Source organism: Cuculus canorus, chromosome 2 (assembly GCF_017976375.1).
Source record: "Cuculus canorus isolate bCucCan1 chromosome 2, bCucCan1.pri, whole genome shotgun sequence".
Classification (NCBI taxonomy): Eukaryota; Metazoa; Chordata; class Aves; order Cuculiformes; family Cuculidae; genus Cuculus; species Cuculus canorus.
In genome coordinates, this window is record NC_071402.1 from 13808956 (window position 1) to 13822222 (window position 13267).

The following is a 13267-nucleotide window of genomic DNA, read 5'->3' on the forward strand; positions in this document are numbered from 1 at the left end:
TGTGTTTCCTTTGCAGGTCTGACCTTTTAACTTCTGCTAAATGAGGCCTAATGGATAAAGTTAGTGACTGAGATGCACCGTCTGTTTACATAAGTGACAAATCATAACAAAGAAACTATACTGTATCTCACTTCTAAATTGTGGTGACATGTAGCAATCTGAGCCACATTGTTCAGTATTTTGGTAGAATCACAGAATGCTTTGGGTTAGAAGGGACCTTAAAAATCATCCAGTTCCAAACCCCCTGCCATGGGCAGGGACACCTCCCACCAGACCAGGCAGCTCAAAGCCCCATCCAACCTAGCCTGGAATACTAACAGGGAGGGCGCATCCACAACTTCCCTGGGCAACGTGTGCCAGTGCCTCACCACCCTCAGCATGAAGAATTTCTTCCTAATGTCTAGTTTAAATCTTTGCCCCGCCAATTCAAAGCCATCCCCTCTCCTCCTATCCCTACATGCCCTTGTAAAAAGTCCCTCCCCAGCTTTCTTGGAGGCCCCCCCCTTCAGGTGCTGGAAGGCCACTACAAGGTCTCCCCAGAGCCTTCTCTTCTCCAGGCTGAACAACCCAACTTTCTCAGGCTGTCCTCATAGCAGAGGTGCTCCAGCCCTCCGATTACCTTCATGACCTTCCTCTGGGCTCATTTTTCCAAAAGCTTTTCTCACAGCATGCAAACACTCTTTTCAATTTGGGTGCAGTAGTTAAAAAAGTAACGTCTATGGTGGGATATCTGCTTTTGATTTGACATTAAAAACCAAGCTCATTCTTACATATTCAAAATAAAGGCTTTTATTCAGTTCATGATATTTCAGATTGCACATTCTGTTTTCCCAAATACTTATTCCATGTACAGAAATGTAAACCATAAATACAATGTAAGAGCAGCAAAACAAAAACACACCGACTCAGAACAGAAGCAGGGAGAAATTCTTTGTTCAATTCACCGTCCTTCTGAGGAATAGTTATCAGTCTGTCTGCTAAATCGATGCACAAAGACTGAAAGGGGGAACACTGACCCCCATCCCACTTTGGGATTCATACTGATGAAATCATCCAAGTTCATTTTGGAGTCTAAATAAAGACCAGAAAAGGGAAATATTTAAGCTCCTGATGCAGCTTCTATAGCACAGGTATACATCAAGAAAATGCCTAAAACCCCCTGTTTGATAGTTCACAATAGTGAAGAGTTAATAGCACGCTTGCCAAGTAGCAGTCTGCCAAGATCCTGCAGATCATATGGTGCTATGACAACATGCACTTCCCATCTCTGAAAGGTTGCTTTTGCCCCAATCCCTCTCTCTGCCCATGGCAATAATCACACTACCAGATTTCCAAGCATCTTTAGTCATTAGAAACCAGTATGCACAGGAAAGAGTAAGACTTTTCTCTGCAACAGCAGTCTAGAAGGGTCGAGTACTGCCAGAGAACTGGGGTGCAAGTAACGACCTATACAGGGAACTGCAATGCAAACAGGTGCTTGTATTCTTCCTGCATTCACACAGATTTGATCACCCAAAGGCAGGAGAGAGATTATTCCCCTATTAAGTTCTGAATCAAACTCAACTGAGTCAGCTCTTGCACTGACTACAGAGGAACTGGATCAGAACAGACAGAATTGGAAGTTGCTTAGCGTCTCTCAGAAGCGATCAGCCCCTTGGCCCACAGTTTGTTACTCTCCAGGCTACAGTATTTCCTCCATCTCCAGCCCTGAACTTTGCCCTTGCTGTACCCTGGCTCACTGCAAAGATGGAGGAACATGCAGCCTGGAGGAAACAGAAGTAACCCAGCCCATAGCCTCAAGGGAAGCTCCAGCAAAGAAGGGCACGAATGTAGGCTGCAGGCAAACACTTTTTTTTTTTTTTTTTTTTTTTGAATTTTTGAATCCTGAACCACTGAATGAAGTCAGAGGCGAGAAAATGATTACTGCCATAGCTTCAAGACAAAAGTAAGCACGACTGCACTTTGCTAGGAGTTTCATCTGCTCTGACTGCTGCAGGAGACGCAGAAACCATTCTCTTCCATCCGTGGATCCCAGAGAGCTCAGTGCAAAGTGCTGGTGTGCAATGTTGGGTTCAGGTGCCTTACAGCCTTTTTTGAGACCTGGCCCGGTAGAAGCTTTTCTAACTCAGAAAACACTAATCAGAGGTTTCAGATTCCTCACCCTGTTCAACTCTGAATACAAACATTTGTGATTTTGTTGTTGTTTTATGTTCTCACTGATGATCTGCACAAATCATCTTTTAAAATGCCCATTAAAATAAAATTGTAAGAGAATAAGTTTAACAAACAGACTGGGAAAGCCATTGGATTTACTGTTATAGCTTTCCTACGATATTTAAGTATTTGTTTTAACATAGATGGTTCATGCGTGCATTTAAGGAGTAAGAACCAAACAGAAGTAGGCTATAATGGATAGCTTAAAAAATTCATAGAATGGAATTTGCTTCAGCTGCAAAAACCTTGTGTAGTTAGGCTTACTGTTATGGATAGAATAAGTGAAGAATGGAAGACAATGTTTGGGAATCCCAGACCCAGAAGTCCCAGCCACAACCCAGGCCCTAAAGGTCTCTGCACTACATCTACACTATGGCAGTGGTTTATGATTTGCCCAATCCCAGCTCTCACCACTTCCAAGGTCTGGCTGTAACTCTCTTCTTGGTAACCTGTCTGGGCTCTGCACATTGAAAATTCTCATATTCAGTCAAGAATCTTCCTACTGCTGAAGGGACTCTGACAGACCAGGGCTAATTTCTGTCCGACTATGGAGATTTAAAATAGCACCAGCCCAGTAATTTGAAGTTGTAGCTCAAGAAAAAGTAGCAGCAGATAACAGCTCTTGCTTGCCGGTAGACTTGTAAGGCTGTTTTCCAATTCCCAACTTGTGTTTTCTTCTCAGACAGTCTTGGTTAAAATTAATGTGATCTTTCAGAGAGTTTACGATTTGAAGGATAAATAATTACCTGCTTTATGAGCACGGGGCATAGTAGAATAATAATTTCATAAAACTGTGCTGTAAACAGTAAAGAAGCCTAAAGGGGATTGTCCCATTAGAGTTAAAAACACAGCTGCTCTTGTTAGCAACTCAGAGGCTGCTGTCACATTGTCTGTAGGAAATGAAATATTCTCTTAAATTCAGAAGGATTGTGGCAAAGCATAACACAGTCCATCAGAGAAGTTTAATAAAAGGAAATATTGTTTTAATAAAACAAACGAGAATGGAAGTGAAGAGCAGCCAGTTTAAGAACTGGTCAGTAGATGGCACTGAAACAGTACGAGAGGTATCCATAGTTAACAATCCTCTCCTATTTTATTCAGTTCAGGAGATAAATCTCTCTATGCCACACTTCTCACTCGTGGGCCATATCTGAATGCCATGCATGTAATGTTGGACAGTTTTCAGAAACAAGTCAGCAAAAATGCATGAGAACACCACAAAGTCCTCTTCCCAAAGCAGAAGGAGTGACAAACAGCAGAATTTACAGAAGAGTTGGCCTGGATGCTGCAGTTGACAAACCAAAAGGATTTCTCCACAAAAGCAAGGAGGAGCATGCTTTAAGTAATATTTATAAGAGGTCAAGAGCAGCAGATTTTTTTTTTTTAAATATTAACATTACACTTGCAGTCCTCCTCAGGTGCTATGGCTGTTACACCAGCTTGCACTTATGCACGCTCAGAGCCAAGGCTTCCTGTTCGACCAAACTCACTTTGACACACACACACACACACACACACACTGCCAATGAGACCTACTTGGTGCACTGCAGAATTCTTGTATAATTTTATTTGTTCAAATGAAGTCTGACACTTTTGCCTCAAGCAGGGATGAAATAAAAGGTCACGCACTATTAGATGGCACTGTTAGCCACGACCCTTGTGGCGTCTGCTAACAATAGTTAGACAGCAGTGTTTCACCCACACCTCAGCTTGGCTTGCAGACCTTGGACTAACTCTGCATAATGGCAGCTGCCGAAGGGAATTGAGCAAGTCTGAAACAAAGCCTGTAACACCAGTTCTGCTGCTGCCTAACCTTGGGGGCACCTAAATACTTAGAAAGTTGGTCCATTCACAGACTTGTGTAGGTGTCTACAGTTCTCTTCAGATCCTCCTCCCTTACCTGAGCAGGGAGAGGAATGGTTTTGCAGGCAGAGTTGGTAAGGCTGTTACTGCACCCAGCTGGAGGATGCTGTTCCCTTCCCACAGGAGAGACATAACTGACTGGGCAAGCCATCCTGGTCCATCTCAGTGTAAAACAAAGTCCATCACCCTAAGTTATCTTTCACAGAAAGTGGTGTAACTTCAAAAAAACATTGACTGAATCTAAATGCTTCTTCTATCCTTAGTTGTACTTTTATTGCCTCTATCCTGACTTCATTCTTTACTTTCACAAAAGCTCATGAAGTAAGGACCTAACTTGACAGACCAGAGTTTTATTCTCAGATGAGAGGAGCAGAAGGTTCCCTTGAAGTGCATAAGAGCTACTTACACCCATTTCAGTGCTTTCCTTCTGGCTTTCACTGGGATCCTACCACCACCTCAGATAGGAGATACAGAAAGATACTGCAGACACCTGTCTGGCCTCTGTCTAGCAGCTTGCCCATTACATAGATGTGCCATACTCAGTGCCTCCAGAATGCCCCAGCTGTCCCACTCATGCTCTTCAAAACAACAAAAAACCACAAGTAAAAACTCCAAAATTTATGACCACCAGGGATTTTAATGATAATAAATAGAACAAAAAGCCTTTACAAATCAATCCTGCCAGTGTGTTACTGAACACCTGGGGAGAACTGAAATTCAAACTAATGATTTTCAGCATTAGAGCTGATGCTTAAGAGTTGTACATAAGCTGTAAGACCATCTGTTCTGAGTAATTTTGAAATGCACTGTGCAAGCTGTATTTTATACAGGCTTGCAGTAAGGAGAGCTGATCTCATCAAGACTCAAAGTAAGCAGAATTAGGCCTCATTAATTTGTGGAAAGAAGACTAACCTAAAGCTGGGCTCACCAGCCCTAGAATGATGAATCTATGCACCAAACCATACCTACTTACATTTTATTATTTTAACAAAATAACAGACTTGCCTCTGTTTCCTTTCAACTGGCAAACAAGTGAGACCAGGGGAATCTGCTGCAACCCAGGAATGCTCACTCCAGCAGAGCCGCTTTGAGGACACTGCTGGGGGAGAAAGCCCTGTGCACACAGTTAGGCTAGTCAGGTTCTCCTGGCGCACACAGCAGCAAAGCAGAAGAGACCAGAGCAAAACCACTATGAAACACAGAGCCTAACTCTGAGAAATGGCTAGAGCAGAGCCAGCTGCAAAAGCTAATGCTTAGCACACGAGTTCTGATGAGATATTGAGGAGTCTGAGTGTTTTTTTTTTTAGTCAGTTGGTTTGGGGTTGTTTATTCTTCTAAAAAATTATGCCAAGGTTCTTTTTAAAAGAAAAATACCACCTAGTTCCAGCTTCAATTTTAAGCATGGACTGGAATTCATGATTCCAGATGAGCTTATTTTAGAAGGTTTATTTTGCAATTCCATGAGTAGCACAAATAGTTTGAGAATTATTCCTTTTGAGTCAAGAGTAGGGAAAACATGCTTACTTGGTTACTGAGAAATTCCTTGATTCAATTCTAAAAGGAATTTCACATTCACTAAACATATCCTGGTATACTTCATAAAATAGTATCACTAGTTCAAGTATCCTGTCCTAGCTCTGCATTGGCTAATTACATTATCCTAATGATGGCCCTATTTAGCTTACGTCAGACTTAAGATATTATGCAATTTCCTTTTCCAAAGTGCTATATTTGGGCTTGACAGCTGCTCTGCTCTGTAAGAGACAACATTTTAGTACTGAGACCAAACATTCTTGTCTTTTTAAGTTTACTAAAAGCTAAAAGCGAGGGGGATAAGAAGAGCAGTGTACATAAATGTAACTAATTTGCTTTAGCATATACCAAATTGCATCAACACAACAGTATTGGAGTGCTGGTTAGCATTAAATACCAAGAGTTCAAAGGCACATTTCTTTTTAACAGTACAACGTTCATATATTAAAAAAGACTGATACACTTTTATCGTATTTTTTTTCAGTCTTTAAATATCAGTTTAACATCAAAGAAGATACATAGCATACAAGATTTTCATATTACTTCTCTTTAATTTTGTAATCATCTCAAAAGCTTAGGAATTTGGCTACTTTTTTGGACAGCAAAATAATATTAACAACAACACTCTGATCTAAATATGCCTCACAAATAAATTGATACTAAAACAATGCGATCTATTCTGTCAGAATAGATTAAATTCCAGTTACCTCCAACATAAAATATGTAAGCAATTTAATCTTACACAAAAGCAAATTAACATGTAAAGTAGAACACTATCTAAGTGAAACAGCAAGGAGAAAACAGTTATCTGCAACGGTATTAATGTTCATGTCCATGCCAAATTCCCCAGGCTGTGCTATGATAACAAAAGGTCTGCCACACAGTCTTCCATCAAGTTTTAAACAAGGCGCTTTTATGCCCAGTAAAACTGTGCTGAGATATTATTTTACCAAAGGAAGAGAATTACCAGTTCCACTTGTTGACAGAAATGTTTTCTAAACCTTTAAGTTGGCCTGCAGGACATGTGCTCACCTATGGAACCACACCACTGAAGTACAGGACTTGGATTCAGCTATAAGTTAAAGCACCTGCTTGTTCCACAACAGTTAAACCCAGACTCCACAGTGACTTACAGCACTGTGCTCACTGAAGCATGCATCATTATAGAGATATCTCAAGTGAATACAAGGAAGACAAAAAACAAGGCTGGAGAAACTGGTACTGGATAAGAGACAACTTGAACTACACATCCTAGATTTGATACAATCTATTCTGACCCGGATCTTAAAGCAACATAGTGAGTGACCTTCCATCTTCAGTGGGTGCAGGGTGACCAGTTTCTTTCCTCTGCAACATTCAGCCAACTAACCAGGAGACCAGAGTACATCAGCCCAGAACCGGAACACTGTGCCCAGTTTGGAGCTCATCAGCACATACACTGAAGAAGGATTCCCTGAGAAGGAATATCAAGTTGTTTGGAGCAGAAGAACATGAAATTCAAGAAGAGGCTGAGAAAACTGGGCCTACTTAGTCTTAAGCACAGAAGATGAAGGAGAGACTTTACATCTGTCTACATCTACCTGACTAGGGGACACAAAGATGGACCTGGAGCCTTCTTGGAGGAGCCTGGTGACAGGACTAGGAGCAAAAAAAGCAAGTTGGAACATGGGACATTCTGATTAGATACTAGGATTTATTTTTCCTTTTTAACCATGACAGGGGTCATATAGTGGAACAGCCTGCCCAGAAAGGTGGCCAAATCTCCATCCCTGCACGAGACTGGTCAGAGCCCTAAGGAACATCAGTTTTGAGCAGGTCTTGGACCAACGAATGTTCCTTTCAGCATAGCAAGGTATAGAGTAAAAAAATAAAGCACAAGAGGAATGGATCATGGCTGAGACCATGTGGCTGGTCATCATCAGCCAGGTAAAGGTGAGCCAGCAAGACAGATAAAGGGAGAGTCACACCGTTTGCAGCTATGGAGTCATTCACTACCACTGGAGGTACATGCACACATCTGCAGCTATTTAAGTCACTGCAACCAACTATCCACAAGTAGTGTTTTCTACTCTCTTGATTCCAGTAGAGTTTTTTCCCCTTCCTGGTCTGTCCTGACATATATTCCTCACACTTTCCTGAGGAACTATCACAACAATGATGTTTCCACACGCAAAAAGTCCTCAGCGCCCAGAGGCTTCAGTTAATAGTGCACTGTGAATTGCATTTCAGGCATTCTCCACTCGCTACACTGCCTTTGTATAAACTTTACTGGAGATAAGGACCAAGACATGGAACTTAAGGTCCCCCATAACCTCAATTGTCTTGAAAACACCTAAAGCTTTACAATGAAGACTACATGTGGGCTCCTGCCCATACTCATCATTCATTTCTACTCTACTATGAAACACCAAGCTTCCTTAGAAGCCAAAGCAAAGATTGACAATTAACTTCCCAGCAACTCAAAATCACAAAAAAACTTGGACCTAAACAAAAAGCATGTTTCTTCGATGTTGCCTTCTCTAACCTAAATACATAACACTACTACATTATTGAAAAAGCAACTAAACCAAACATGCAAAGCAATAACACGAAAACTCTCCCAAAGCAAAACTTCACCATGCTTTTCTCCATCTGGGAAGAAAATGAGAGAATAAACAAACACATGGTGAATGTGAGTCAGCTTGCCAAACACATGATCAGAATAAGTCGAAAAGCTGCATGATAAGAACCTTTTAAGCAGCTCTATAAAACAGAAGAGATGGCAGGTCTTTACTTCCCTCTTTGCTTGGCCCAGAGGCCATTATCTAGACTACCGCTTAAGAGAGTCCTAAGGCTTGGGGAATAATCTGCTGACATGCAGTTTGCCTTAGAGCGTTGTCAGGTCCATTCATCTGGTAAAGAAAATTCAAACATTTCAAGCAGGCAAACCTAACACATTGAGTGGAGTCCAAAAGCTTCCTCCCATTGAAATAACCTGCTCTGGCAGGATGGGACCTGCCAACTAAGGTGTTGTATAATCAGTATGTTAAAAATTCACTTTGTGACCCCTAAGCAAGTTATTTGGCTTCTTTGCTTCAGTTCTCTGCTGTAACACAAGAACAGTATTACTTACCTCTCATTCTCTGCTCAGTTTATGAAGATTGGTAATTAATGTTTCATAACGGGAAGTGCCAGGAGGCATGCTAGACTCAACATGTTCAGAAAAGGAAGTGCCAAATGCTTTGTAGCGCTTCTTTCACCATACGAAATAATAAGCTAGCTGGATGTGCTTCCGGTTATGTATTATGGAAGCATACTTATTTCTTGCACGCATCTTGGACTATATCGTCCAACATTAAGCAGGAAAAAGAGCCCTGGCAGTTTACCTGCAGTTTCAATGCACGGATATGAAGGAGGAGGTTTCTGCCATTTCCCATTTGCATCTTTCATATGAGATCTGTCTGAAGCAAACGTCTTCAAGTACAAATCTGCTGGAATCATTCTGATTTTCCTACGCAATAAGGCACAATTTTATCAAAAGATGCATGTATACAATATTGCATTAGTCACACAGAACAAGAGCCCTTTCCTCCTATCAAGCAGCATCAATGTCACTAAATAGATAAATCAGCAATATTGTACCAGGCACTTAACAAGTTAACAAGAAACTACAATAGGTAAGAGAAGTGCTTTTCATGACTAAAGTAAAGTGCTTTAGGAAAATAACACAGTGCATTTATTTTACTGGAGTACAGGAGGAAAAAAAAAACCCTGTCACTACACAACCACAAAGAGAACTTCAACTCTGATTTCATGAAATAACATTCACAATCTTTATATTTTGTGTCATCACCTGTGAAATTCTGGACGAAGGCTGTCATCCAGCCTAAAGGCCTCCACACTGTACAATTCAAAAGGACAAGGGAACGGCAACACTGTGTCAAGATCATATATGAAGTTCTGCTCCCCACTGGAAACATGAAGTAGAATAACATGGTAGTCCTGGGAAGAGGGCAATTGCCGTGAGTTAAACACCTGTTCAGGAGAAACTGGCAAAGGGAGTGAAAAAAAATGCTTCCTAAAAGCAGAAGCTACCGCTCCTTTCTTAAAATCCTGCTTTCTGCCCTTGAAGTATTAAGCCTGTAACATTTCCGGCACCAGGAGAGAGATTTCCTACTTCCTGTCTTGCCTGTTGTGCCTTTCAAGAAACCTTGGTATTCTCCCTATTTGTTTCCAGTCTCCTTTGATTGAAGCCTGGACAGCTAAACTGAAGTGTATGTGACTCCTTAAGAAAACAACAGATCTCTTCTATGTCTTGCATCAAAACACATAAGTTGAGTGCAATAAGCATTTTTATCTTACACTCAGTCCTAAAAAGAAGAAAGTTCACAACCACGTATGATGATAGATTGACACTGAAATTCCCTAGTGATCTCTTCTAATAGAGATGTTGTACCTGTTGCAGTAACACAGTCTATGAATTTGAGTGCTGACTGTTTAGCTGCCAGAAATGCCTGAAAAAACAGCATGCAACTGAAAAAGCACTGAATGGCTCAGAGCAAGTGAGCTCTAGGAGTAATACAAATTCCTGTAGCAGCTCTTGAAGCTGGCAAAAAATGTCTATAGGTACTACATCACAATTTTTCAAGGTAACTATTTTGTCCTGACACTTGAGTTCTGAGATACAGTTTTATTCCTTAACTTATAAGAAACAGGTGTGGTGGAGTTTTGGAGAAACTGCAGTTATTTATGTTAGATGTCAGGTATGTATACTGCTGTTTTCCAAAATTAAATTGAAGGTAGCTGTTAGCAGCCTATTAAAGCTCACATTAAATGCACTCACAAAAAGCATTTGAAGCACTGTCTTTTGACACTTTCAGTATTAAAAAATCCTAACCACAAATTGATTAGAATGGAAAAGATCTTAGGCAAGCTATTTTGCCAGAACAATATACACATACGACTGCAGGCAACGATATTCAGGAGAATCTGCTACAGAGTATACTAAAAATGAACGAACTTTACCTATCCTATGATCCACTGAAATGTCAAAGCTAAAACATGTTTTGATCCATGAGCTTTTATGAAAAATTCATTCCGTGGTGGCCTTTCCCAACACTCCTATTCCTTCTTAGTATCATCTTCTTAACACATGGATCTTTTTAAACTAAATCGTTTTGTACTATAAATACACTGATATTTGGGGAGAGAATGAATGATTCAGAAGTCACAGAACTTCAGAAGCTTACAGATTATTTTGCAGAACTTCAGAAATCGAAAATGCCACAAAAAACAGTTTTTTCCATGCCAGATAACTAAAAGAACTCTGTAACAATTCAAGTTTCAAAGCAATTCTGTAGTGGCTATTACTGAATTATCTTAATTGATCAAACAACACTCCAAAGCCACCATATATGTGTCGCTTTAATTGCTGACACCTGAATATATATAATGCCTATATTTTTCTGTCCTCTGTCAGGCCTACATGGATATTTTCCACACATCTACTTCTTAAAAGTACTGACACCTAGTTAAAATTCTACAAAGCTGGTAGCCTCAACAATATCCTGATCATGATTTTCACAGATCTATTATGTACTCTTACCAATGCTAAAGTTTGTCACCTGCAGGTTTACTGGCTGTCTGCCTGTTAGCTTACTACAAATGGTAAAAAGGAGCACCAGATTTAGGCTCCTTATAAATCTGTTGTAAAAGAACAACAACTATTAATACAAAACTATAGAACAGTTGAGTTTGGAAGGGACCACCAGAGGCCAATTGATCCAACCCCCTGCTCAAAACAGGGACACCTACAGCCAGCTGGTCAGGGTCATATCCAGAAAATTCCTAAATGTCTCCAAAAACAGAGACTCCACAACCTCTCTGGGTAACCTGCTCCACTACTTCATCACCCTCAAATTAAAAAAAAACTTTTTTTCTGTTGAGATGGAATAGCTTTTTACAGATGGCTGACAATGCCCACATCTGATCCTGCAGATATCAACTACAGAAGTACACACTCAAGTAAGAACAGAATGCCTTACCCAGACAACAGGCTCATCTCCATGTCCCGATTTCTGTTTCCAGAGCGGAATCTGAAAGTTATAAGTTAATAAATCTGAAGTGACTAAAGCCCTTTGGATTAATTCAGATAATTTCAGTCTAATTGGTTAATTCTTTGCTAACCTACCCACTTCACCAGCTTATATATGTGCTGCAGACAGAAAATTCTCTCTGGTTTCTAACTTTCAGGAGCATGAAGTTGGAGATACTATTCTGCACCATATACCACAATCATTCTCCTAAACCAAAACATCACAGGAAATGGGTCTGAACGCCCAGGACTGCGTCTCACCTATGCCATGCTGCGACCTAAAGGCCCGTGACCACGTCTCACCTACGCCAGGCTGCAGCCTGAAGGCTTTTGTCTCTCCATAGCTGCATTCAGATTGTGTCTCATTGACTCACCATCCGCCTATCGTTGGATATGAAAACAGCATAAAATTCTTCTAAAGGGTATCGATCCTGACTCCTGATGTAGTCACAAAGTTTCCAAACGTTTTCTTCACTGTAAAACACAATAATTGTTTGGGTTTTTTTTAATTCCCCCCAAGTTCATTTCCCATGAGCAGGAGCCAGCTAAGAGACGATGCCTGCTACAAAGCAGCCCAGCATTATCTCCATCAGTGGCCAGAGGATCTCCAGCTCTCACATACAGTCGAGATAAAGCTTCCCAGACAGGGCACAGCCTGACAGGTATGCGGTGTGCGGGAATGTGTTGTTTTAGGGGAGCTGGTGTTGGTGTAAGTGGGCGTTAGTATGGGGGGATGTTGGTGTAGGAGATGCGTTGGTTTGGGTGGGGTTGGTATGGGTCAGGGGTGGATGTTGGTGTAGGGGGGATGTTACTATGGGGGACTGGTATGGGTGAAGGGTGGTTGTTGGTGTAGGGGGGTGGGGAGTGGGTGTTGCCGAGCAGGGGGAGGTGCGGGGGGGCCGTTGTGGAGGCTGTGCTCCTGCCTCTCGGTTCCTGGCCCGGGTGGCCGCGCTCCCGCCTCACGGCTCCCTCCCGCCCCTTCACCTTCCAGCCCTTACCAGTAGCAGCTGGTGTAGACGCAGGCGAGGCGGGACGGTACCGCCACCTCATAAGCGGCCGCGGGCCTTGCCATGACCGGCTTGGGCGGCGCAGGAAGCGCGACCGGCTACGCCTTCCCCGGGGAAGCGCTGCGGCACAGCGAAGCCCCCATCCCAGCGGGACGCGCGGCGGCGCCTTTAAGAGCCCCGCCCCCCTGCCGGCGGGAAGCAGTGGCGGAAGAGGAGGTGCGCGCCGCACAGCCAATCGCGCGCCGGCAGAACCGCCGGCTCCGACTTTTACGCGCCAAAACGATTGAAAGTCGCAGTGCGCGCACGTGTGTCCCTCCGCCGCCTCGCGGCCGAGACTCGTTGCCGGGGAAACAAAAAGTAGTTACTGTCACACAAAGTGGAATGTTGTTATTTAAATTAAGTAAAGTTTATCTAAGTAACTGTATTTTTTGTAGCTATACAGAGCGTCCCTCTGATAGCATGTTTTTTATAGATTTTTTCTTTCAAATATTGTTTTTCCAGACACTGTTACTTCTTGTGTTCGGTATATTCTGGGCTGAACAGACCTTTTTTCAATCACTTCTGTTTGCAGCTTTTC

General features: G+C 42.0%; 1 protein-coding gene across 3 annotated transcripts in view; it reads right to left on the minus strand.

The window, feature by feature from the left end:
• Positions 1-12869, minus strand: part of NTAQ1 (N-terminal glutamine amidase 1) — a 39271-nt gene extending 26402 nt beyond the window's left edge. The window contains exons 1-6 of one of the 3 annotated variants that reach the window (XM_054058785.1): positions 12682-12869; positions 12058-12157; positions 11634-11684; positions 9443-9591; positions 8976-9100; positions 791-1071 (exon numbers count right to left, since the gene is read on the minus strand). In XM_054058785.1, coding sequence (XP_053914760.1) covers positions 941-1071; positions 8976-9100; positions 9443-9591; positions 11634-11684; positions 12058-12157; positions 12682-12755 — 630 coding nt within the window. In that variant the 5' untranslated portion in view covers positions 12756-12869 and the 3' untranslated portion in view covers positions 791-940. Of the gene's footprint in view, positions 1-790; positions 7064-8975; positions 9101-9442; positions 9592-11633; positions 11685-12057; positions 12158-12681 lie in introns of those variants that run through there. The other 2 variants (XM_054058786.1, XM_054058787.1) reach the window with 2 other exon arrangements.
• Positions 12870-13267: the final 398 nt, after the last annotated feature.